This window comes from Bufo gargarizans, chromosome 2 (assembly GCF_014858855.1).
Source record: "Bufo gargarizans isolate SCDJY-AF-19 chromosome 2, ASM1485885v1, whole genome shotgun sequence".
Lineage (NCBI taxonomy): Eukaryota > Metazoa > Chordata > Amphibia > Anura > Bufonidae > Bufo > Bufo gargarizans.
The window spans coordinates 340748244-340775238 of record NC_058081.1 but is presented as its reverse complement, the minus strand read 5'-3'; the positions used below and the strand labels follow the sequence as shown (position 1 = coordinate 340775238).

The following is a 26995-nucleotide window of genomic DNA, read 5'->3' as shown; positions in this document are numbered from 1 at the left end:
CCCTTTAAGGAGGAAAAGGTACAGTACCATAAAAATACTAAATTACTTACTTAGGGCATTAGGGACATCATGTAAAAATTTGATACAAAGGCGTTACTCTTTAAAACTGTAATAATTACACTACTCGAACAGCTCTAATAAAGAACGGTGATTCAAGATGTGGCTTTTTTTTTTGGGGTGAATTACACATTTGTTGTGAAAATTGAGGCAACAGAATGCCACAAAGCGGAAAGAGGAAATTTACTGATGAATGAGTAGCCACTGCCCTGGCAGGTAGTAATCTATTACTCAAGGTGTGTATACCATCTCCTCCCTTAGCTAGGATCATAAACACGTTATATGGCATTCCTGCGACTCCTCCCTAATCACCCACGCGTTCATTCTCTGCTGCAGCCTTTACCAGCTGACAGTGCGCAGGATGAGAACAGCAGTTAATGAAGAAATCTGTATCTCCTGGAAATGGGGGTATGCTACACAGATTACATGACATCTGGGTTTATAGGATCCATGACGAATCCTCCACTGTCCACCACCCGTTACCAACTCCACTGGACTCACTGGTCTATCGAGTTCTTATTTCATTTACTGGATTTATAGTGCAGCAAAGTGGATGAGATTTTCACACCCGCTGCGGACACTTTCACAAGAAAGTCCGCACATAACATGTAGATTTTAAATCTGAAAAATGTCCATTGTGGATGTGGATTTCTGCCATGGATTACACACTTCCCAGTGCAGGGGGTGAATGCTGCTGAAGACTTCAGCCAAACACGCTGTGGATACACATAAATGGCAGAATCCCACTGAGCAAGCGCTGAGACCTGTCTCCTGGTCTTGGCATTGCTTGGCATGAAATGACAGGTCTCAGGACTTGCTCGGGGGGAATCTGCACGGCTTGGGGAGCAGCAGAAGTTGCACTGCGGAAGCCCGAGACTGGGACACAGGCATAAGACGACTGAGCTAAACCAGAAGTCTGTCAATCCAAAGGAAGGGGGTGGGACTAAAGCTCAAGGGGTGTAAGAATTGGGTGCTCCAAGGGCTCTTGTCGGCCCCTTGGTGCTCCAGTAAGTTAATTTGCATATGAAGAAAACAATGGGGCAATGTACTGTCATAATTAGAGTATTGTTTTTATCAGCATGATCACTCCAACCAGGTTTAATATGGTTGATCATGCTGACAGATGCTCTTTAAATAAAAGGAGGTGTCCAATGTTATGTAAATAGACATTATATTAATATGATCAAGTAGGTGATAGCTAGAAGGGTAATATTTATGTGTGGCAGGGAAATTTTTATGCCGTTCTACAACAATCTCAACAGAAACCATGAACTGACTGTACCGTGTAAACAGACTCCAGACTGAATGTGAAGAAGAAGGTTTCCATTGAAATACTAGAGTATAAGTCAAAGGAGCATAACCTGCTCATATTAACTCTTATTTACTTATTACTGGAAAACAATAGACAATAGAAAACTGGATTATAAGGTCAAAGGAACAAGTGGAATTTTAAGAACTTATGGAAATATAACAAGAGTCTCGTAAATGAGCAATATTAGAACCAAAACTTCAGGCTTCATGGGCTTGGCAAATCTGCTTGAACGGAATGTGCATAGCAGCACACAGTCCCTACAGTTCCATAATAAGGCACCCTAAACATAGTAACTTACATTTACCAATGTGAGAGCGCCTAGATTCTGGTGTAAATTCTGGTTTAGAGAAATTATATGCGCCAAGTCCAAGAAATTGCTCTGCTAGATTTATTTCAAGCTGGCAGCTCAGGGGGCATGCCCTGTCTACTGCACGTGGTGGCAGTTGAAGGATGGAAGTGAGCATGTGCTTCCATCTCAGCAAGCAGGACAGAGAAATTAGAAAAAGAACAAACAGCAGGTGGCGCTATACAGATAGATTTCAGTAAATAATTCAGTGGTTATACTAAATTTACAAAAGTATTCAGATTCAGGTACTGGTGTGAAACATGTCCAATATTTTTCATGGGACAACTCCTTTTAGTTTACACCATTTAAAGGATAAGTAAATGTGTCCCTCTGTGTGCCAACATATAATGCCTCCAGCACATGATGGGCCAGGTCCCACAGATTCTATATGAAGAAGAAAAACCTTTTGATGGGTGACATATTACTGATCTGCTATTTTTTCCTGTTTATGGACTCCTAATAAAAAGATACAGTAGATATATTAAAGGGGTTCTGCGGAATTTTCATAAAATCCTGGCATTTTCTGCCCTACGTAAGACAGATAGTTTTGTGAGTATTTACCCCTCTTTTGTGTCACTGATGCTGCCACCTCTGCTGGGCTCAAACTGGCTGCGGGTTCCACCACTTGGGTCCCAATCTGATGTGTTCCTGTTCAGATGCATATACACTATGTGCGGCTGAACAGGAAGACTGGCTGCGGGCTCCTCCACTTGGGTCCCAATCTGATGTGTTCCCGTTCAGATGCATATACAGTATGTGCAGCTGAACAGGAAGATTGAGGAACCCATCTGTCAGGACCAGCTCGTGTGAGTGCAGTGGAGTGAGTACCCAATATAGTATAGAAAATGTCCTGCAAATGTTCCACCATTGTGTTTGTATCACAAGTACTTGTTCATAACATTACATTTCTAGTAACGGTGTCTGCACAGTGTTGGGACTAAACATTTAGAACATTAGGCTCCTACCATTCCATAGATACTGTCCTATCTGACTTCCGTAGGCCTGTGTTTGGCTTTCAAGGTTTCTCTCTAGAGGTGTGTTCCCAGAAGGTGTATTGTTTGCAGTAGATGATGTGGATTTCTGCTCTAGGAACTTGCAGTACATTTGCATTTCACAGCTGAATGCAGATACCTCAGAACATGGAAATACTAATTGAGGCCAAGAAATGTCTTGGTGGCAAGTGGAAACAGAAATCAGAAGGTCATGCTGGCTTCATGTCCAAGCACCAGCCTTTCTACAGACCAGTGGTGTGCCAGAGCAGGCGTATAGAGCCAGTAATACGATCCAGGTGACAATTTCTATGCGAAGAACCTCCACAATACTACACCTAGGAGAGCTACAACAAAAAACTATTTTTATAATATACAAAAGCAAGAAGACAATTTTTGTTTTGTACTGAAAGAATATAGAATTTTGTCTTATTTTTGCCCGAGTGAGCCCTACTAGATACAGTAATGAGAAAGTAGGTAAATGTAAATTCCTACCATGTAGCCTAGGAAGGTTGAGAGGGCTGTAATGGTAGCCATACTGGTTGTCACCAAGCTGTCCAAGATGTTGAATGAAATTTACCAAGTAGAAAGAATGAATGTTTGGTATCCTTCAAAAAGGGTTGCCTCAGCTGGTATTGCCAGAAGAAGCCGTGTCGGGCCATACACAGCAGAGATAGGGTATTAAATGACATCCACACATGAATGGCCTACTATGGAATATGTGGATGAACAGGGTCAACTGAAGTGAGAGAAGCTCTTTGTAAGTGGCTCTCTGTTCCTGGTAACAGAAGAGGGCCACCAGGAGCTTCCTCCCACAAGCATATGGAAAGGGGTTGTCTTTGTAGGGAAACCCATTCAAACACATTCATTTTAGTGACAAGCTGCTATACGAGGCCTGTCCTCGGGCCAGCGTTTCATTCTGAAGGACCCACTCAGATAACAGCTGCCGGGATCCCCCTGGGCAATAAAGGTCCCATTGTGTTGGTGACAATGTTCTTGGCTGAGGAGGAAGGCTCATCAGAAATCTAAAGCTACATGTCTTACTATATATGACAAGGTAATACATGTCAGGCTGGATTTACACAATGAAGTTATAGATGGGGCTGGAGTAGTTTTCACTCCAGAAGCATGGACTGCCAGAGGGGCGCATAATTTCATCATAAATCAGGCAAATCCTCCAGCATCGCGGGGGGGGGGGGGGGGGGGGGGAAGGCTGGCGGAAAAAGACGGTCTTTGTAAACAACAGCACTTTTTGCAAAAAAATGCCTGTAAAACTGCAGATGTCCAAGAGAAAAAAAAAAAAAATGCCTGTACTTATTCTACCATAGTTTTTTTTTTTTTTTTACTGGTAACAATACACCACTGCCAAAGGAGCCTTAGGCCTCATGCACACAACCGTTTTTTTTTAAGGTCCGCAAAAACGGGGTCCGTAGGTCCGTGATCTGTGACCGTTTTTTCGTCCGTCGGTCTTCCTTGATTTTTGGAGGATCCACGGACATGAAAAATGAAAAAAAAAAATCTAAGTCAAGTTTGCCATTAAAATGATAGGAAAATACGGACACGGATCACAGACACGGACGCGGATGGTAATCTTGTGTGCATCCGTGATTTTTCACGGACCCATTGACTTGAATGGGTCCGTGAACCGTTGGCCGTGAAAAAAATAGGACAGGTCATATTTTTTTCACGGCCAGGAAACACGGATCACGGATGCGGCTGCCAAACGGCTGCCAATGGGTCCGCGAAAAAAAACAGAAAACGGCACAACGGCCACGGATGCACACAACGGTCGTGTGCATGAGGCCTTAGGCTGATTTCACACGGGCGTTGCGGGAAAAGGTGCGGGTGCGTTGCGGGAACATGCGCGATTTTTCCGCGCGAGTGCAAAACATTGCAATGCGTTTTGCACTCGCGTGAGAAAAATCGGCAATACTTTTACTCCTCCTTACTTCACTTGATCGCGCAGCCCGGCATCTCGTCTGTCTTCTTATTTGCTGTGTACAGGAAAAGGACCTGTGGTAACGTCACTCCGGTCATCACATGGTCCATCACCATGGTAAAAGCTCATGTGAGGGACCATATGATCACCGGAGTGACGTCACCACAGGTCCTTTTCCTGCACACAGCAAAAAAGAAGACAGAAAGAGATGCCGGGCTGCGCGATTAAGGCGAGTTAAACATTTTTTTTATTTTTTGTGACCCCTCCAGCGCTATTTTACTATGCATTCTGTATTCAGAATGCTATTATTTTCCCTTATAACTATGTTATAAGGGAAAATAATAATGATCAGGTCTCCATCCCGATTGTTTCCTAGCAACCGTGCGTGAAAATCGCACCGCATCCGCACTTGCTTGCGATTTTCACGCAGCCCCATTCACTTCTATGGGGCCCGCGTTGCGTGATAAACGCACAATATAGAGCTTGCTGCGATTTTCACGCAACGCACAAGTGATGCGTGAAAATCACAGCTCATGTGCACAGCCCAATAGAAATGAATGGGTCCGGATTCAGTGCGGGTGCAATGCGTTCACCTCCCGCATTGCACCTGCGCAGAATACTCGCCCGTGTGAACTCAGCCTTAGGGTACGTTCACATGGTGGATTTTTCACTCCTTGGCAGAAACCGCCTCAGTTTCTGCCAGGGTTGTTGACTTTGAATGCCACCACCCCACTTGTGGCTTAAGTTCCGTTGAAATGAGCGAGACAGTGAGAGGACACCTGCCGGAAATTCTAGGGGTGTCAGTCCGGACATGCTCCAAGAAGGGTCCAGTCTTGGTTTTAAACCCATGGCTGCACGATCTGCAGCTCTGCCTCCCATTTAAAACAATAGGAGGCAGACACCACGCGGAGGCCATGCCAAAATTACGGCGGCGTAAACCACCATGTGAACAGGCCATAAGGGAGAATTTACATATAGTTTTTTTTTTTTGGGGCATTTTAAGCCCTGTTTCTGGTCCTGTTTCAGCTGAAAGAAGGCCATCTCCAGATTCTAAAGTCTATGCCAGGGATCAGCAACCTTCGGCACTCCAGCTGTGGCGAAACTACAACTCCCAGCATGCACACCTCCTTGGCTGTTCTCAGAACTCCCAGAGAAGTGAATGGAGCATGCTGGGAGTCGTAGTTTCACCACAGCTGGAGTGCCGGAGGTTGCTGATCCCTGGTCTATGCTTTCAGCAACTTGCATTTTAATTTTTTCAAACTGGCGGTGCTTTTCCTATCTGGCATTGTTGTAAACAATGGTACTACTTAGTTAAAGGGGTATTCTGGTTGTCCACAGGATAAGGGATAACTTAGATCTATGATGGGGGTCCTACCGATGGGTCCGACCCTCTGCAGCCCCCTGAAATGAACGGAGTGAATGGTCAGGCATGCATGCGGCCGCTCCACTCATTTCTATGGGAATTCCAGAGATCTCCAGAACTCCCATAGAAATGAATGGAGCGGCCAGGTACATGTACGACCTGCCACTCGGTTCATTTCAGAGGGGGCTACAGGGGATATAGTGCTCCTGTTCTTGTGATCGGTGGGGGTCCCAGTGGTAGGACCCCTACCGAACTAATAGTTATCCCCTATCCTGTTGATAAGGGATAATGTCTAACAAGTAGAATACCCCTTTAAGCATTTTCCATCTTCTCTCTTGGGAAAAAGGTCTAAACCCCATGTCCACACATTTCTTTTTTTTGGGGGGGGGGGGGGGGGGGGGAAACAGTACTAGAAAGGCAAAAAACGGGGGGCGTGGCTAGCGAGGCATGTAAGCGGTCGCACGCCGAGTGAGCTCCCGCTTTGACCCGGCTATTTATCCTGCAAACACCCTCGAAATTGTGTCTTTGAAGACCTAACAGGATAGGAGACATCGGCGGGCACCTGCCTGAGGGTTTGGCCTGATTGTTTGAGCGGCCATGTCTCGAAAACGGGAAGGCAGAGGTGGAGACAAGGATCTTCAAGATGGCGCCGGAGCGAGCACACCGAAGCGGAGAGAACGCGCGGCCGAGCTGCAAAGGGAAGCGGCGGCAAAACTATGTCATTATGCACGCTCCTCACCAGCTTCCAGTGCGAAACGGCGTCCGGACCCTCAGGAACATGCATCCCTGGACCGGGGAGACGACTCAGAGCCTGAGGAGCTGGAGCCCGCGGCCGATGTAAGTACAGGCGCCAAGAGATCTGCAGCCTCACAGCTACATAGTGAGGAGATAGGCCGAGAAACGGGAGACTCAGACTCTGGGGAACCCACACTCAAAGATGTGCTGCATGCCATATCCAAGTGCGGGAAATCCCTCAATGCCCTAACGATTCAGGTGGGCGCCATTAAGGAGGACATATCCATCATGAGGCACGACTTTAAAAAACTTGCAGAACGTACAACTGCATTAGAGGACAGAGTGGGGGATGTCGAAGAGGAGGTACAACCTCTGAAGGGGGATGTAGCAGAGCATACCCGAATTTTAAATGCATTGGCGGCTAAGCAAGATGACATGGAAAACAGACTGCGCCGAAATAATGTACGCATAGTGGGAATGCCGGAGAAGGTGGAGGGGAAAAATCCTACCGAATTCTTTGAGGCCTGGTTGAAAGAACAGTTTGGCCCTGACTCTCTGACACCGTTGTTCGCGGTTGAACGTGCCCATAGAGTGCCTACTAGACCTCTACCACCGGGAGCTCCGCCAAGGACAGTACTAGCTAAATTGTTGCATTACAGAGACCGGGACATTCTTCTCCGTAAGGCCAGAGAAAGGCCTGATCTGTCCATGGAGGGGCACAAAATTTCACTGTTCCCGGATTATTCCATGGAAGTGCAAAAAAAAAGAGCCCGATTCCTGGAAGTTAAGCGAAGGCTGAGGGGTCTGGGAGTTTCCTACTCAATGTTATACCCAGCCAGGCTGCGGGTGGTAGCCCTGAACACGACCACTTTCTTTGAGGATCCCAAAGAGGCGAATAGATGGTTGGACAGAAACGAAAGACAGATCCGAGTGGAGCAGCAACCCCCTGCTTGACGGGATACAGTTAACGATAGGAAGATGATGGTTTGACTGTCTCTCATCTTCATGGCTCTCTTTTACCTAGTATTGTGTAGTTGCACTATTTGCTTGTTAAATGCAATAACGGGAGGGGAGGAATTATGAGGGAGTACAGAGGGCTAACCATGCAATCAGGGGGAAAATATGTATGGATATGTAGGAGAAGGTGTAAGATGGAAGGGAAATGCGTACCTGTGTACATTGTAAGGGCAGGGAAGCTAATTTGTATTTTATATCTGAAGAGGGTGGTATTTGTTATTTGTTATATGTTATATGCTATGTGCAAGGTGTTGTATGACGTATGTTATTTTGCCGGGCAAGGTGCGGAGGGGACAATGGCGACCAGCTGCAACAGCAGTGAGGGCGGGCGGTTAGTTGCCTGCGCACTGAATTTGACTGTACTATTGCTAGTTCTGCTCCTCTCGCTGAGACTGTATGTCAGCGGAAGGGCACTACGGGCCTTACTGACGGGTTTAGTATAATCCCACGGGCCTGAGAGACGGGCGTGTTGTGGGGCCAGTTGGTAAGCCCAGTACACGGAAGTGTGCTTTAGTTTTACTGTCAGCATATGGCAGGGTTTCAATGGGGTGGGGGGGGGTTGGGAATAGTTGTAAGGCAGAGTAGTTTTCAATACGTGTGGCTGAAGAGCTGGATGAGGGTGTGTGTGAACTGGAATGTGATGTGCCATCCTCCAGGGCGGGGGAGACAGCCGGGTAATGTAATAAGTGGCACTCTGATATTGTGCAGTAGATGGTTTTGTGGTACTAATGGCTGACAGTGTTAAATTTCTTAGTTGGAATGTGCGAGGGATAAAAGACACGGCCAAACGGAGAGCGGTCATGGAGAGTATCCGGCCGTTACATCCTCTCATATGCTGCTTACAAGAGACTCATCTGCTACCAGAACAGGTAAATCTGCTCAAGCCATCATGGGCGGGGTCGGGATATCACTCCACGTACTCCACATATGCTAGGGGAGTTAGCATCCTGATCCATAAGAGTGTCCAGTTTTGCTGTCTTTCCAGCAGAGTGGATGATGAGGGCCGCTATGTATGCCTATATGGAACTCTATATGGACGGTTGTGTGTTATATGCGGAGTGTATATTCCACCACCTTACTCACCAATAGTGGTCAGGAAAGTTCTATCTTTCGTAACAGAATTCCCCGGGGTACCAGCCCTCATAATGGGAGATTTTAATAATGTAGTATGCCCTAGCATGGATAGGATGGGGGGAGCGGTGAGAGACCAATCGAGGGACTGTACACCGTTTGGAAGGCTCCTGCAAGAGGTGGCCTTGGTGGACATATGGAGGGAAAGGAACCCGCAGCTACAGCAGTATTCTTGCTGCTCTAGTTCATTTGGATCGTTATCCAGAATTGACTTAGCATTAGTAAATGAGGAAATGGGACAATTAACACAGGAAGTTCAATACCTGACTAGACGACTAACAGATCACTCTCCAATATTAGTGTCGGCTACATTTAAACCCTGTAGGTTGGGGAAGGGTGGATCGTGGACGTTTAATCCGTTTTGGCTGCCCCTTTTGGCAGAAGTAGGTAATATCAAGGAGCAACTGGAGGAATTCTTCCGGATTAATTTGCCAGATACGTCACGGTTGTTAGTGTGGGACACAATGAAAGCCTATGTTAGAGGGTTACTTATCGCGCAGGTTAATAGGAAAAAAAGTGAAACTAGAGCTAAAGTACAGGCCCTAATGCGAGCAGTGGAAGTGGCGGAGGCTACCTATGTAGAGCAACCTATTGATAGGAATAGGGAAATTTGGGTAGGGGCACAAAAAGAACTAAATGTTAGATTATTACTTAACGCCAGAAATAAACTGTTTTTCCAGAAGCAGGCTTACTATGAAGAGGGAGAAAAGACTGGGAGAATGCTGGCCATGATATCCAGGGCGCAACGTTCCTCTAGTTACATAGTGGCTCTTAAAGATGCTTCTGGGAATCGATGTAGTGCTCCGGAACAGATATTAGGAATAATGACTGGATTTTATACAAACTTATATGCTTCCCGACTAACGGCATCGGATGCAGAGATAGATTCATTTTTGGCAGGTCTGCAACTACCAACTCTTACAACTGAACAACGGGTTAAATTAGATTCCCCTATTACAGTCACTGAGATGGAGACAGCGTTATCCAGCATGTCCAATAATAAAGCTCCAGGGAGTGATGGGTTGCCGGTGGAGATTTATAAGCGGTTCGCCTCAGTGATGCTGCCTCAGTTGTTGGAGGTCTTTAAGGAGGCGAAGATGCAAAAACAGCTGCCCCCCAGCATGACTGAGGCGACGATTGTGGTCATCCCGAAACCGGGCAAAGATATCATGGAGGTTGGAGTCTTATAGGCCTATTTCACTACTCCAGGTGGATATTAAGATTCTAGCAAAGGTCTTAGCAAACCGTATGAATGCGGTTATTTCTACGCTGATTCACCCAGATCAGGCTGGCTTCATGCCAAATATGTCTACGGCAGTTAACATCAGACGTCTTTTTCTAAATATCCAGGGACAGGCCCGTAATCCGAATGCGGCGGTCGCATCTCTTGATGCGGCCAAAGCATTTGATAGTGTGGAGTGGAGATATCTGTGGAAGGTACTAAGAAAGTTGGGGTTTAGCACCGCCTTCATAGACTGGATTCGGCTCTTGTATAAGGACCCAAAGGCGAAGATCAGAGTGAATGGCAATCTGTCGGATAGCTTTGCACTACACAGAGGGACGAGGCAGGGTTGTCCTTTATCGCCCCTGTTGTTTGCAATAGCAGTTGAACCATTAGCGGAGGCTATCAGGACTTCTGAGCGGATTAAGGGTTTTGTGTACGGCTCCCTGACGGAGAAAATAGCATTGTACGCAGATGACTTGCTACTGTTTTTAGATGACTGGACAGTATCTCTCCCAGCAGCAATGGAGGTGATAGATAAGTTTGGGAAGTTGTCAGGGTTATGCATTAACTGGACAAAATCCGTGATGATGCCTCTGGAGGATGATGACAGCCGGATTGACGTGAATGTGGAGGGTCTACAGATTGTTCGGTCTTTCAAATACCTGGGTATCCAAGTATCTAATACGGATTCAGAGTTTGAGAGGTTGAACATCGCCCCTTTGCTGCAAAAGTTTAAGCAGAAGGTCAATGCATGGGTAAAACTACCACTGTCATTGATAGGTAGGACTAACCTGATCAAAATGATACTAATGCCCCAGCTTTTATACATGCTACATAATTCCCCGGTTTGGTTGCCGCTGAGACTTTTTCATGTGGTGAATGCAATATTTAGGGATCTCATCTGGAAGAAGGGCACTCCAAGGATTAAGCTTGCAACCCTATGTAGGCCTAAAACAAATGGGGGGCTGGGAGTTCCGGATCCATGGGTGTATTACCTGGCGGCACAATTGCAGCATATGAGGGGATGGGAATCGATTGAGGGCCTGAGCACGGCTGGTAAAATTATTCAGGTACTGGTGGGGAGTAGCAACTTGAGGGCCTCGCTGGAGGATGGCACATTCCATAAAAAGGGTAGCGCTCATAGAATTCTGCGATCCATGCACAATACATGGTGGAAAGCCAGAGAGATTCTAGGCATAAAGGGGTACTCGGATCTTACTCATATTTGGCCAAATTTTATGTATAGGGAAGTGGACAAAGTGGATGGAGTTCAGGTGTGGAAGGCAAAGGGGCTTAACTACATGAGGCAGCTGTTCGATAATAATATCCTTAAGGAGTTCAGTCAATTACAGCAGGAATTTGGATTGCTGAAGTCCCAATTCTACCTGTATCTGCAATTGAGACATGCACTACGGGCTCAAGGACAGGAAGAGGTAGTGGGACCTGCAAACAAGAACTCAGTGATAGATCTGGCGAAAACCAGTGGGGGTACAACGGGGGTGATATCACTGAATTATGCTTGCCTTATGGAGGCACGGTTTAAAAAACAGGATTTCCCACTATGTGAAAAATGGAGGAAGGATGTCCCGGATCTTACAGAGGAGCAGTGGGATGCTGTCTTAGAGGATTTTACCAAGGTGGCGGTGAGCGAAGCCCATAGAGTGTCTCAACTCCTGTTACTGCATAGGGTATATAAGACTCCGGTCCTGTTAAAAAAGATGGGGTACAGAATAGACGACTGTTGCCCAAGGTGTGACGTGGCAAACGCCGATCTTATACACCTAATGTGGAATTGCCCCAGGCTGCGGAGGTATTGGAGGGGTGTAGAGGAGGTAATAAAGAATGTATTTGACGTCAGTCTAGATATGACAGTTCTGTCCTGTATTCTGGGGTGTGTGCAACTATCTGAGGGGATGGAGGAGAAAAGACTAGCAATCCTTAGAGTGCTGTATCAGGCAAGGAAGGTGATAGCATTTCATTGGTTGGATAGATTGTCGCCATCGGTGACTGAATTGGAGAGCAAAGTACATTTACTGATACGCCTTGAACAATTTGTGTACCATAAAAGGAATAGTTTAAAAAAATTTGAAAAAATTTGGTCACTCTGGATTCAACATTACAATATTCAAGTGTGAGGGATGGTGTGAACGTATGAGTGGGCTTGGAAGTGGGGGGGTGAATAGGGAATAGGGAATGGGTTTGGGAAGGTATGGATGAAACGCTAGTCTAAGAAGTGTCTGAGATTAATGTTTGCAAGGGGCCAAATGTATGTTAAATTCTTTGTATGATTGGGTACATGATTGCCCAGGAGTTTATGCACATCTACAAAGCCGTATTGCCATGTTTTATGCTTTCTGTCATGGATTAATCTACACACTGAACTGAGCTTTTCAGGATAACGAAACGTGGTGTACTGCTCTTGCCTTGAAGGGGAATGTTGGGGGGGGTGGGAAGGGAGGGGGGTGGGGGGGGGGGTTTGGGTGTGTTGGCACCTATTGTACTGTATTGAAAAACTGCAAATAAAAAATTATCTGATTAAAAAAAAAAGAAAGGCAAAAAACACAGTCAGTATAAAAAAACTCCAAAGCAAATTTTGTCCTTAGGAACCCTTACGGTAATTTCCTATCAGCAAGAACATCAGAGATGCCTCCCAGGAATGGTGAGCTATTCCCAATCTGGTGAAGGTCCAACTCCCATAATCAGTGGTGGTGACTGGTGTTGAGCGAACTTGTGTTTTAAGTTCGGCGTCTAAAGTTCAGGTTATCGAAGAATCGCGTTTTGGATTCCGCTACCACGGACCATAACGGAATTTCGAATCCATAACGCGATTCTTCGATAACCTGAACTTTAGACGCCGAACTTAAAACACAAGTTCGCTCAACACTAGTGGTGACCGGACCAAAACACCTTCTGCTGACTAGATAATAGTCTGGTACAAACTTTTGTCTAAGGCTACTTTCACACTCGCACTTGGTGCGGATCCGTCATGGATCTGCACAAACGCATGCATCCGTTCAGAACGGATCCATTTGTATTATTTTTAACATTGCCAAAACAGATCCGTCTTGAACACCATTGAAAATCAATGGAGGACGGATCCGTTTTCTATTGTGCCATATTGTGTCAGGCAGCGTTTTGGTGTCTGCCTCCAGAGCGGAATGGAGACTGATCGGAGGCAAACTGATGCATTCTGAGCAGATCCTTATCCATTCAGAATGCGTTAGGGCAAAACTGATCCGTTTTGGACCTTGTGAGAGCCCTGAACGGATCTCGCAAACGGAAAGCCAAAACGCCAGTGTGATAGTAGCCAGTTCGGCGTATCTTGAATTCCTTGTTATGGATTCCACTACCACGGATAATACGTTATGGTCGGTGGTAGCGGAATCCATAATGGAATTCTTAGATAGGCCGAACTTGAAACAGAAAGTCGCTCATCCCCAGGCACCATGGATCCAGTCATAACACCTACACAAAGGGTGACTGTACCTACATGACATCAGCCATGTACACTGCTGCCCGCCCAGTTAACCATCACCCATGCCATCTGAGCTGCAGGTCCCCATTGAACCCGAACTAAACCGGGAAGTGGCAGCCATGGATCCCAGCTCTGGAGATGGCCAGATGTACAGTCCTGCACCTGCTGCAGAATCTATTGTGTGACCTTGAAGCTGTGTCTACTTGGTACTAAAGTGCAAGCTCTGTGGCCCAGATGGTCCATACCCCGGAGACAGAGCGCTGTATACAACTCACCCAGATCGGACTGCTCCATGGAGGACGCCTGGCTGCCCACCAGCACTGCCCCGAATCCTTCGTCATTCTCGATGCCAGCAATTTCGCTTTCCTGCTGGGCCAGGAAAGCGGCGGCTGGGTCCTCTTCTGTCTCTGCGGCAGCCCCGCTCTCGGAGGACGAGAAGAAGCCGAAATCGTCAGACATCTTTGCTTCTTTCTGCGGTGGTTTGTGTGCGACCTTATGACCGGGGAAATGAAGCGACCAGGGAAGATCCTAGCAGGAGGTGCAAGCCATTACCAGGGTACAATGAGCAGCACCCAACCCTTCGCCTGCTGCTCCACTCTAGAGGCAGGACCACAGCGGTGACATCAGAGCTGCTGCAATGCGGCGAATGCGCCGCCAGGTGGTGCTGCTCTCTGTCGGCAGCAGCCACTTTACCGGAACCTGGTTTGTGCTGTGTCATGTCCATTGTGGAGCATAGTCTCTACTGTACACAGACTATCTGTTTTCGGTTTGGGGTCACCTGCTTTGCGCAACCCTTTATATTAGAAACACCTCTGACTATAGCCTGACCACAGGTTGTCCACTGCTGGGATCTCCAGTGATAATGTGAAGGTATCCATTAGCAGGTGCTCAGTTAGCCTGCAGCGCCAATGCAGGAGGGAGGTGGTATTACACACTTCCCACTGGAATCAATGAAAGTGGGGTCCCCCAGAAGCAGAGACTTTGTAGCTATTCTCATAAATGGGGACTTTCCTTTTGAATGATTTATCCCACAGGATAGGTGATAAATGTCTAATCGCTAGGTGCCTTAATTCTGGGACCCCTATTGTTCAGTAGCCCCCATTTTTCCACAGCTGCGGTGAGGAGGTAGTGTTGGCTCTCCTGTAACAGCCTTTCCTGTATGAATGTGCATAGAGCGATAGCTGTCTGGCACTGCTGCTCCATTCGGTGTCTATGGGACTGAGAGCCGGCGCCCAGCGAGCAAACATTTATCATTAACCCTTTCAGTACCAAGCCACTTTTCACCTTAAATCCCAGGCCAATTTTTGCAAATCTCTCATCACAGACAATGGGGGAATACTGCTAGGATATGCCCCCATTGTCTTATAGGTGCGTGACCTACCTATATAGGGAATGGAACCCCGCAAGGTGGTGGCTAGAGGACTCCGGTCCAGCCACCACCAAGCACTCTCCCCATACAAGTGAATGGGAGCACACCGCACATGACCGGCCACCGCTCCCATTCACTACTATGGGCCCAACGAAAATAGCCGAGTCGGTTATTTTCGGCGGCCACATAGAAAATGAATGGATGGCAGATGCGCATGTGCTGTGTGCGTTCCACTAATTTCGGGGCTCCGTTCTCGATATAGGTGCTTTTATCAGCAATATGCTCCCATTGCCTTCAGTGGTGGATTATAATAGGGATGTTCGGGTCGGCAGCCCCAGGTACAGCATCACGGGGGGGCCTAACGCCGACCTGAACACCCACATACTGCGGCGGGGCACAGGAGCACATAGTTCCCTACCCCGCCGCCTATCACCGCCATAGGCTTCAAGCCTAGTAAGCCTGAGGCCTATGCGGTGGTAAAAGTCCGGCGCAGCGTGCGGGGTGACGTCATTTTTTTTTTTATTGTTTTGTTGTGTGTGTGCCAACTTTGGGGGGCAGAGGAGGAAATATTACTACAGGGACAATGGGAGCAAATGTTTCCATGGGGAAAAATTACTTAATTGGGGGCAGTGTGGGGCCAAATTACTTAATAAAGGGCAGTGTGGGGGCAAATTACTTAATGGGGGACAGTGTGGGGAAAATTACTTAATGAAGGGCAGTGTGGGGGCAAATTACTTAATGGATGGCAGTGTGAGGGCAAATTACTTAAGGGGGCAGTGTGTGGGGGGGGTTATTGCTTGATGGGGGAAGTGTGGGGGTCAAATTACTTTGTGGGGGAAAACTACTACATGGGGAACAGTGTGGGGGTAATTACTACATGGGAGGCAGTGTGGAAGAAATTACTGTATGGAGTAGTGGGGGGAAATTACTGTATGGAGCAGGGGGGGGGATACTATATGGGTGAAGTTTGGTCAAAATTACTATATTGGGAGTGTGGGGGAAATTACCATGTGGGACAGTGTGGGGGAAATTACCATGTGGGGCAATGTGGGGGAAATTAGTATATAGAGCGGTATGGGGGAAATTACTATATGGGGCACTGTGGGGGAAATTACGATATGGGTGGCAGTGTGGGGGAAATTACGATATGGGTGGCAGTGTGGGGGAAATTACTATATGGAGCAGTGTGGGGGAAATTACTATATGGGGGCAGTGCGGGGGCGTTGCTATTAGGGGACATTATTTTTGGGGACACTATACAGGCATTATTACCTGGAGCACAATATAGGGTGTTATTATTACTGGGGGCACTCTAGGGGACATTATAATTGCTGTAGACACTATAGGGACCTTTGTAGTAATTTATCAAACTGGTGTAAAGTAGAAATTACCCATAGCAACAGATTCCACCTTTCATTTTTGACAGTTCCTTTGGAAAATGAAAGGTGGAATCTAGTTGCTACGGGCACCTAAGCCAGTTGTACTTTACACCAGTTTAATAAATGACCCCAATTATGAGAAATCTAACATGTCTGTGTAGCAAACTGTGCAGAGACGAGATGCAGCTGAAAGAATTAGTCATGGCTTTCTGGGTCAAGCGGAGGAGAAGAGGAAAGAGAAGATCTACATGACATGTACAGGAAATGTCACTGGATGTTAGAGGTATGTGGTGCTGTATTCCTCTATATGTAGAGCTGGCTCGCCACTGTGACCTGCGTCTCATCTTCTCCATCAAGTCTTTTTTTCTATCATAATCATATGTATTTTAAATTTGGCAACTCAAATATTTTCACCTGCGGTCCTATGTTACAGCCCAGATAACAGTGACAACTTTCTGTGTGCAGATAATGTAGTAGATCTTCCATGCAGTCCTATGTAACACCCCACATAACGCAATAGTTCACTGTGTTATGTGGGGTGTTACATAGGACTGCAGGTAACATCTATGACATCTGTACTCAGAGAATTATGAGATGGTGGGGGGTCTGACTCCTGGCACCCCCGCCAGTCAGCTGTTTGAGGAGACTGCAATGTTAAATTGAGCGCCGCAGCCTCTTTGCTCCTTACCAAGCACAGCGCTGTCCACTGTGCTTGGTATTGCAGCTCAGCCCCAATCACTCAGATGGGACAGAGCTGCACCTAGACCATGTGAACGATGTCATATGGCCTAGGAAGAGACTGTGGAGCTTACGAAGCACCGGAGCCTCTTCATACAGAAAAACTAAAATTGGCGAGTTGGGTAGACAGCCCAAGGCCTATTGCGGTGAGCTGGACTGGGGTATGTACTCTGACACCCAATTATGCAATGGCTAGGTCAGGTGTAGAAACTGGTAAAGAAACCGCAGCATTCTCTTGTCTTCAGTATCCAAAGGTTTATTCACCCAAGCAATGCAACGTTTCGACCTGTGTGGTCTTTCTCAAGCTACTTACATTTTGAACAAAATCAAATACATATACCCTCTCACCAAATCACATGACTCAATTGAGTATGCTAATTAGCAATTACAAATTCAAAATAGATCCCACCTCTTTCTGTGTTCCCCAGCAGTGTAAACTATTTATCATCTTATCCAAATCATAATTCTACTTATTACATATTCCATTAACACAAATATTAAAATCGTGCTTACTATTGTCGCCGATGCAGTCCTGGAGGACATATCCCAGAAGAGGCCTTCATATTAAAGTTATTGATATTGAAGAACACGCTCCATCTGGCATTCCTCTAGTCTCAGGGTGCATGCGCGCCTTCGTCTGTTTGATACGGCGTTAGCATTGTCCCATGGCGCCTGCGCAGAGTGTCCCTGGCAGGTATCAAGGAGACCGAACGTACGTCCCCGCCTCCTCACGTGCACATTGCGCCTCAGGCTCCCTGCTCCCGCACAGCGCTTCTCCAGCGGCGTCATGGAAGTTTAAAGTCCCTCCCCGCCATATTAATACACTGAATGCGGTGTTAGTTTCTACTTTATTATATACCTCGGTTTGTATAGTTATTCATGACGATTCAAATCTAACAGCTTTCCTTTAAAAGGGCACCCTTGTCGTCCATCCACAGGTTCCATAGGGGCCAACTAAAAACCAAACCTGGTAAATCTATATAAACAAAATGGTATCTTATTGCTACACATAATTCAAGAGTAGGTTGCCAAATCCCAATAGTCTCCTCGGCTTCATGATTACAGAATCATAGTGGGCTTGTGCATTCATTCCATAGGGGGGACGTCCTCCACACTGATTAAGCGCGGGTCGTTACCCTCCCCTAGAGAACCACTCCAATACCCTGGTTGGCACATCTACCCCACATTGGATATGGGGCAGACATACCAAACACGGGCACCTTACAGTCAATTCACGGTGGGCAAATCCTCCATATTACAAGAGGAACACCCCCACCTATGTGTCAACCACAGCTCTGGTCTAGCCGGGTGGTTAGGCTGCCCGTCCCCGGGCTAAGCCCCTAATCCCAGCCAGGCCATCCCATTCGAACCGGCTAAGTAAGTCCACAGAGAAGGGGTACATGGCACAAGATTCCAATCATGGTATAGACTATAGGGACCACGTATTATAGAACAATAGTTCTCAATTACTTTTTTGGCCACAATAGAACCAAAATGGTTACGGACCATATTGGTTGTCCTTATAATAAACTAAAAAAACAAACAAACTGAGGTATTATAGATGTGAATCTATTCAGATCCTGAATGATAGCTACCGTATATGTCTTCCAATACCAAGGTCTCCTCTCGGATTATGTCCCCAGCTTTCATCAGCAATATACATTCCTGTAAAAAAGAATGTGATAAGAAAAATATAAATATAAATGATCACAGTCTGAAAGGTTGGGTAGAATACTTTCTTAAAAACAAGTATCCAATAAGTACATTAGGTACAGTATACGAAACCAGTGAGGTAAGGACAAGAGCCCTTTCGGCTTAGTAGAGTGGACCGATCCTGAATTCCCTATTAAGGCCTCTTGGTTCAAGTGTTAGCAGTTCAAAAATCCACCTTAGCTCCAGCCTTTTTAGTAATCTTTGCCTGTCGCCTCCTCTCCTCTGGAGAGGTACTCCATCAATCACTCGAAAGCGGAGTTGAGAAACGTTATGCCTGAGTTTCAAAAAATGCTCCGGCACAGCTAGTTCAGTCCTTGGAGTAACAGTCTCACTCTCTCCTGAGAGTAGTTTCCGTATTTGATAACAGTGCTGATTTAGTCTATCCCTTAGTTCCTGTGTTGTCTCTCCCACATAAATCACATATTCTGATCTACATGTGAAATAATTCCTGATTTGATCTCTTTTCCCTGTTCTGGGATGTGTAAAAGAACTCCCTTTCAGCCTTTCCTCTGGACCTTAGGCATGCCAAGATGTTTTATATCTGCATGCATTAATCTATCCCCTAAATTACGTGGCCTTCCGTAGGACATAAGGGGGTAGTGAGGAACTCTTTGATGTCTGGAAAAGATTGCGTAAGTATATGCCAATTGATTTTGAGGACATGTGCTATTTGTTTACTACATGCTGTATATGTTGAGACAAAAGGGATCCTTTGGTTCCCACTTCGTTTTTTTTTTTACCTTTCAACAATTCCTCTCTTCTCAACGCATTAACCCTATTTCTATGTCTCTGTACTATAGCCCTTGGGTAACCTCTTTGATGAAATCTATCACACATCTCCTTCAATCCGATGTCAAGTCTCTCCTTATCTGTCACTATCTGTTTCACCCTAAGTAATTGGCTGTAAGGTAACGATTCCTTCATAAATTTGGGATGATCACTTTTAAATAGTAACATATTGTTTCTATCCGTGGACTTCACAAATAAATCTGTCCTCAACGTCCCCTCCACAAACTGTACAGTCGTGTCCAAGAATTGCAAACTAGTCTGCGAGTGAACTGCTGTAAACTGTAGTTCTTCATAGACCGAATGAATGTACTGTTGAAACTCATGCAGGCTATCCAATGGCCCTGTCCAAATGAAGAAAATGTCATCTATATACCTCATCCAGCCCCTTACAAAAGAGAAGAAGCCGGATGGGTATATAAAGGACTCCTCAAACCTACTCATGTAAATGTTTGCATAAGTCGGGGCCACATTTGACCCCATTGCGGTCCCCCGCTGCTGTATATAGTACGTATCTTCAAATAGAAATTAATTACAGGTCAGAACTATCTCCAGTAGAGAGAGAATGAACCCTGCAAGGTCTTGTCCCATCTGTAGAGAGGGCCCATACTACAGCTTCCAGGCCTTTGGAGTGGTCTATACTTGTGTAGAGACTGACTACATCAAATGAGACTAAATATTGTCCTTCTTCAATGTGTAGTGTTTGTAATTTACTGAGAAAATCTGTTGTGTCTTTCACATAAGACTTAGCGGACACTGCATAGTTTCTCAGATACTTATCTAGAAACGTGGCTGCTGGTGAAAATATAGAGTTAATCCCAGAAACTATGGGGTGTCCGGGTGGATTAATCAGACTTTTGTGGATTTTTGGCAATATCTATAATAATGGTGTAACCGGTCTTTTAACCTGCAGGTATTCATGTAGCTTGTCATCAATCAAGTCTGAGGCATAGGCATCATCTATAAGTTATTTAAACCACTTTTTAATAGCAAATTTGGGGTCAGCGTCCTATGGTCGGTATATGTCTCTGTCGTTAAATCTCTCTATATATTTGTCAGTATCCATTATTACTATAGCCCCACATTTGTCAGCTTTTTTGATGGTGATATCTTTTCTACTGCTTAGTGTTTTTAAAGCCCTTCTCTCTCCCAGGCTCATGTTGTTCTTAACATTATATATAGGTATTAGTCTTGATTTCTTCTACACCTTTCTTTCCTAGATCTATATAAGTGTTTACCGCACGCTTAAAGACTGGGGGTTGGAAATCACTTTGCAAATACAGGCCCATATCTATTAATCTTAACATTTTAGTTTCACTGGTGTCCTGTGTGTTAGTAGATGTAGTATCACTCTGTGTTCCCCCCAAAAAATCTTGCAGCTTAATGCGTCTAAAAAACTTAAGCAGATCCACCTCGCAGCTAAACCAATCTATTTCAGAGGTAGGACAAAAGGACAACCCCTTTTCTAATAAAGATAATTCATCATTAGATAAGTCAATAGATGATATATTTACCACTAGTGTTGTATCTTTCTTTTCTAGCTCCATTGTCCTTATTTCCCCTGTTGTCTCAGGGTTGTCTGTCCATATCTGTTGTCCAGTGGCGGCTTCTTTGAGCGAGTTATCCTTGTCATGTCGCTTCCTCCACCTATGATGTTTACGTCCTCTTCTTGTCGGTTTTTGCTGCCTTGTGAAGTTTTCTGTTCTAAAAAACGCTGATCCTCACAGATTTCTCCTGATGATTCAGTATCTGTATTGTGGACCTTCCTTGTCTGTCGTCTCATGAATCTTTGTCTCCCCTGAGTTTTCTTTCTTTGTCCCCCTTCCGTGGGATTTATTTTGTGTATGTCACCCCTCAGATAGTGGGGACATAATCCTGGGGACATACTCCGAGAGGAGACCTTGGTATTGGAAGACATATACAGTAACTATCATTCAGGATCTGAATAGATTGACATCTATAATACCTTAGTTTGTTGTTTGTTTTTTTAGTTTTACTTTATTATAAGGACAACCAATATGGTCCATAACCATTTTGGTTCTATTGTGGCCAAAAAAGTAATTGAGAACTATTGTTCTATAATACGTGGTCCCTATAGTCTATACCATGATTGGAATCTTGTGCCATGTACCCCTTCTCTGTGGACTTACTTAGCCGGTTCGAATGGGATGGCCTGGCTGGGATTAGGGGCTTAGCCCGGGGACGGGCAGCCTAACCACCCGGCTAGACCAGTCAGCTGTGGTTGACACATAGGTGGGGGTGTTCCTCTTGTAATATGGAGGATTTGCCCACTGTGAATTGACTGTAAGGTGCCCGTGTTTGGTATGTCTGCCCCATATCCAATGTGGGGTAGATGTGCCTACCAGGGTATTGGAGTGGTTCTCTACAGGAGGGTAATGACCCGCGCTTAATCAGTGTGGAGGACATCCCCCTATGTAATGACTGCACAAGCCCACTATGATTCTGTAATCATGAAGCCGAGGAGACATTGGGATTTGGCAACCTACTCTTGAATTATGGTATAGCAATAAGATACCATGTTGTTTATATAGATTTACCAGGTTTGGTTTTTAGTTGGCCCCTATGGATGAACGACAAGTGTGCCCTTTTAAAGGAAAGCTGTTAGATTTGAATCGTCATGAATAACTATACAAACCGAGGTATGTAATAAAGTAAAAACGAACACCGCATTCAGTGTATTAATATGGCTGTTGCAGAGGTAAAATATAAGGGGAGGGACTTTAAACTTGAATGTTTACATCGTTTCCATGATGCCGCTGGAGAAGCAGGGAGCCTGACGTTGCATCCGGTCTATGCGTATGCCGGGTGCGCAGGCACAATGTGCATGTGAGGAAGCGGGGACGTACGTTCGGTCTCCTTGATACCTGCCGGGGACACTCTGCGCAGGCGCCATGGGACGATGCTAACGCCGTATCAAACAGACGAAGGCGCGCATGCGCCCTGAGACTAGAGGAATGCCAGATGGAGAGTGTTCTTCCAGATCAAGAACTTTAATATTAAGGCCTCTTCTGGGATATGTTCTCCAGGAACGCATCGGCGACAATAGTAAGCACGATTTTACTATTTGTGTTAATGGAATATGTAATAAGTAGAATTATGATTTGGATAAGATGATAAATAGTTTACACTGCTGGGGAACACAGAAAGAGGTGGGATCTATTTTGAATTTGTAATTGCTAATTAGCATACTCAATTGAGTCATGTGATTTGGTGAGAGGGTATATGTATTTGATTTTGTTCAAAATGTAAGTTGCTTGAGAAAGACCACACAGGTCGAAACGTTGCATTGCTTGGGTGAATAAACCTTTGCATACTGAAGACAAGAGAGTGCTGCGGTTTCTTTACCAGTTTATTCATGTTTGGGAGAGTACAGGACTGACTCCCAACACGGCTGACACCACCACATTAAGGAACGGTAATTTATTACTATTTTTTCCATTGTGCTGCTGCACTTCGTTTTGTCTAGGTCAGGTGTAGGTGATAGTTTATAGTTTAGTTCGTGACGCCAATTGCAGCGTGCGCAGGGTACAGTCACAGGGCCCTTTAAGGTGTTGTAACTCACGTACCAGGTTAGGAATGTCAGAGTGGAGTAATGTGTCTGTATGGTAGTGGGTATAGTGTCAACGGTGTCTCCTACCTGGGTACGGCTGGACTCCTGGATCCTGGCTCACTTGCAATAAAATGAGTGTGGTGCTAGTAGGAGTAATAGAGGAAATTGCAGCAGTAATTGAGATCCAGACCTTGGGTAAAGTTCAAACTTGTCTTTACTAGTTGCAGCTTTCATCCAAGCGATATACAGCAATAGTCTTTGGTCCCAGCAGGTATTGGCAATGTGTGGCAGGAAATTATCTTCTGCTCTATCATGTGCCTGGAGCTTTTGCAGTAAAAGGACGTCTGCTTGTTAGTCCTAAAATGTGGCAGGAATTTGGCTTCTGCACTGACTATCTTCTGCTGTGTGGGGACAAACTGAGGAGGAATATGGCTTCTCCTGGGTCTCCTGGAACTGGAGTTGTCTGCTTGCTTTTTTCCAGCTGAGGCTGCAAGGCTCAGGCTGGGGATGATGATCAATGTCTCAGCCGAGACAAGATCCTGGCTTGGATCCCTATTTCTGGGAGCTCCTACACTCACAGCCTTCCCCGAGCCGGGGTGGCTGGCACACTAACTCAACTTCCTTCGCTCCCCATGAGGCAGGATATGTAATAATCCACTCTGCTCACAGAGGGGGAAGCTGAACTCGAATGAACTATTTCAGTTCAGAAACACTAAACTGGCTTAAGTCCCTGTTAACACATTGCTGCCACCTGCTGGTGAACATGAAGAATGACAACAATATACGTTTAGCAAGGTTTTCAGTGCACATTTGTGAGGATGTTCTCTCTTAACAGATTGTAGTGGGGTAGAAGAGTTTAGTAGCACAACTCTGGGGTGTTACACTATCATGCACTTAATCCGCCCCTGATTGCCTGTGATGGGACAATCCCTTTAACTCTATGGATAGGGGATACATTTGGGAGAACCCATTGAAAGAGAACTGCTCTCTAATGCACTCTAATCTGTGGGCAGCATAGTATAGAGCAGGAAGAGCCAAGCAGATTGATCTTTAGATTTGTTGAAAAATCTCTGCACTTTCTATGCTTAGGAGTCCAGTGGGCGGTCTTACTAGTGACTGACAACTATCGCACATTCATACAGGAAAGTCTGTTAGTCATTCGGGCCGCCCACTGGACTCCTAAGCATAAAAGGGGTATATACAAATAAAATACAATAAGATGCTGTGTTATTTGGAAACACAATGATTGCTGGTAACTTGATACAGCTCAGGATCAGCAGGGAGAAGGCACTGGTGAGAAGATAACATTTACTACAGTTAGTTTATTATCATTCACTTGCACAGACATCTTTAACCAGGGCTGTGCAGCTGCCACATAAGAAGATGGGATTAAGTGGCACATAGTAGATGTGGCCTCTTGCAGATTTTAAAGGTTACACCACTGACTTTAGCTTATTGCTTCTGCAGTCCATCCCCATCCTCTATAGCAAAGAAACTCCCTATCCATCTCCCCCTTTAACACTGCCATCCTGTAGTGTCCACCAATGTTGTGCCTATTGTTGCCCCGTGTGCCCACATTACTTTACCGACAGTGCTGCCCAATGGCTCCAAATACGGTGTTGCCAAAATAAAAGCCAAAGGACACGGCTACAGAACTAGAAAATGATGGGCACCAAAACCAACTTTCGTCATAAAACCCCAGACCAGAATTCAAAATTAATGGGATTGTTCACCCATGTAGCTTTGTAAACTGTTTAGAACATTATAAAATAATAAAAGTGATACCTTACTGATCCCCCGTCACTTGCTTCCCCTTCACTGGCCGCATCGGTCGCATGTCCGAGTTGACTGGGATTTGGAAATACAGAGATCAATGATGATGCAAGAATCTTGATGTATGAGGTGGAGGTCCATATGGAGTAGGAGGTTGAGGAGGCAGTGGACGTAGCGGTGTAGGTGGAAGCGGCGGTGGAGGAGGACGAAGTAGCCAACACTGGTTTTTGGTTTAAATTATTATTATTTTTATTAATTAGGGTACACCCCAAAAGAGTGGGAAATATCAAAAATACAACAATGAGCAATTGCGCTGTAGTATAACAATGGCTGGTTAAGGCCGGTATACATGTCTATTCTCCACAAGGTACGGACAAGTCCTGTGGGATCCATGCCTGGTTAATTTTAATGAACGTGAGCTTGTCCACATTGGCTGTGGACAGGCGGCTACGCTTGTCTGTGATAACACCCCCTGCCGTGCTAAACACACATTCAGATAATACACTGGCTGCAGGGCAGGCCAGCACCTCCAAGGCGTAAAGGGCAAGCTCAGGCCATGTGCCCAATTTGGAGAAGACCCATCAGTCAGTACTTGTAGGCGTGTGCACACATACTACTCCACCATGTTGCTGAAATGCTGCCTCCTGCTAAGACGTATCGTATCTATATCAGCTGGTGGTGCTGGTTGTTGTGGCGTGCTGACAAAGCTTTTCCACATTTCGGCCATGCTAACCCTGAGGTGCTGGTGGTGCCCCAGCTGAGTTGGCGACCTCTTCCTCCACCTCTGCCTTCGCCTTGTGCTTCCACTGTGCCCCCGCTGTCAGGTGGGAATGCCACCAGCAGCGCATATATCAGGGTGCGCTTGTACTCGCGCATCTTACGATCACGCTCCAGTGACAGAATTAAGGACGGTAGGTTGTCCTTGCAATGGGGATCCAGCAGCGTGACCAAGCAGTAATCAGCACAAGTTAGAATGTGGGCAACTCTGCGGTCATTGCGGAGACACTGCAGCATGTGTGCCAGGTTGCCCAGAGGCAACAAAAAGCTGTCCTCTGTGGGAGGTGTATTGTCTGTGTCCTCTGTATCCCCCCAGCCACGCACCAGTGATGGCCATGAGCTGGTTTGGGTGCCACCCTGCTGTGAACACGGTTCCTTCTCCCCCATCTCCTCATCCTCATCCTCCACCTCATCATCCTCCAGAACTGTGCCCTGGCTGGACAATTGTGTACCTGGCGTTTGTGGGTGCAGGAACCCATCTTCGGAGCCACTTGCCGGAAACTCTATGAAATTATCCCTCTTCCTCCTCCTCCTCCTGTGCCACATCCTCTTCCATCATTGCCAGAAGCGTTTTTTCAAGGAGGCATAGAAGTGGGATAGTAACGCTGAGAACAGCATTATCGGCAGTGGCCATGTTGGTGGAGTACTCAAAACAGCGCAACAAGGAACACAGGTCTCACATGGAGGCCCAGTCATTGGTGGTGAAGTGGTGCTGTTCCGCAGAGCTACTCACCCATGCGTGCTGCTGCTGAAAGTCTACTATCGTCTGCTGCTGCTCGCACAGTCTGGCCAGCATGTGCAAGGTGGAGTTCCACCTTGTGGGCGTGTGGCATATGAGGCGGTGAGCGGGAAGGCCAAAGTTATGCTGCAGCGCTGACAGGCGAGCAGCAGCAGGGTGAGAACGCTGAGAGCGCGCACAGACGGGCCGCACTTTTTATGCAGCAGCTCTGACATATTGGGGTAATTTTGAAGGAACCTCTGCACCACCAAATTCAGCACATACCCCAGGCAAGGGATGTGCATCAAAACAGCTAGTCCCAGAGCTGCTACGAGATTTCGCCCATTATAGCACACCACCAGGCCGGGCTTGAGGCTCACTGGCACCAACTACTCATCGGTCTGTTGTTCCATGCCCGTCCACAGCTCCTGCGTGGTGTGGGGTTTGTCCCCCAAACAGATTTTTAAAAGATTTTGCCTGCTGTCGTTTACCCCTGGCTGTGCTGAAGTTCGTGGTGAAGGTGTTACGCTGACCGGATGAGGAGGCGGTAGAGGATGAGGAAGCGGAGTAGGAGGAGGAAGC

The 26995-nt window shown here is 46.1% G+C and overlaps 1 protein-coding gene across 1 annotated transcript in view; it reads right to left on the bottom strand.

The window, feature by feature from the left end:
• CLTB (clathrin light chain B) overlaps positions 1–14212 on the bottom strand; it is a 36166-nt gene extending 21954 nt beyond the window's left edge. Inside the window, exon 1 of the mRNA XM_044280612.1 lies at positions 13865–14212. Within this exon, the coding sequence (XP_044136547.1) occupies positions 13865–14048 (184 nt within the window). The 5' untranslated portion in view covers positions 14049–14212. The remainder of the gene's footprint in view (positions 1–13864) is intronic.
• Between the last annotated feature and the right edge of the window lie 12783 nt (positions 14213–26995).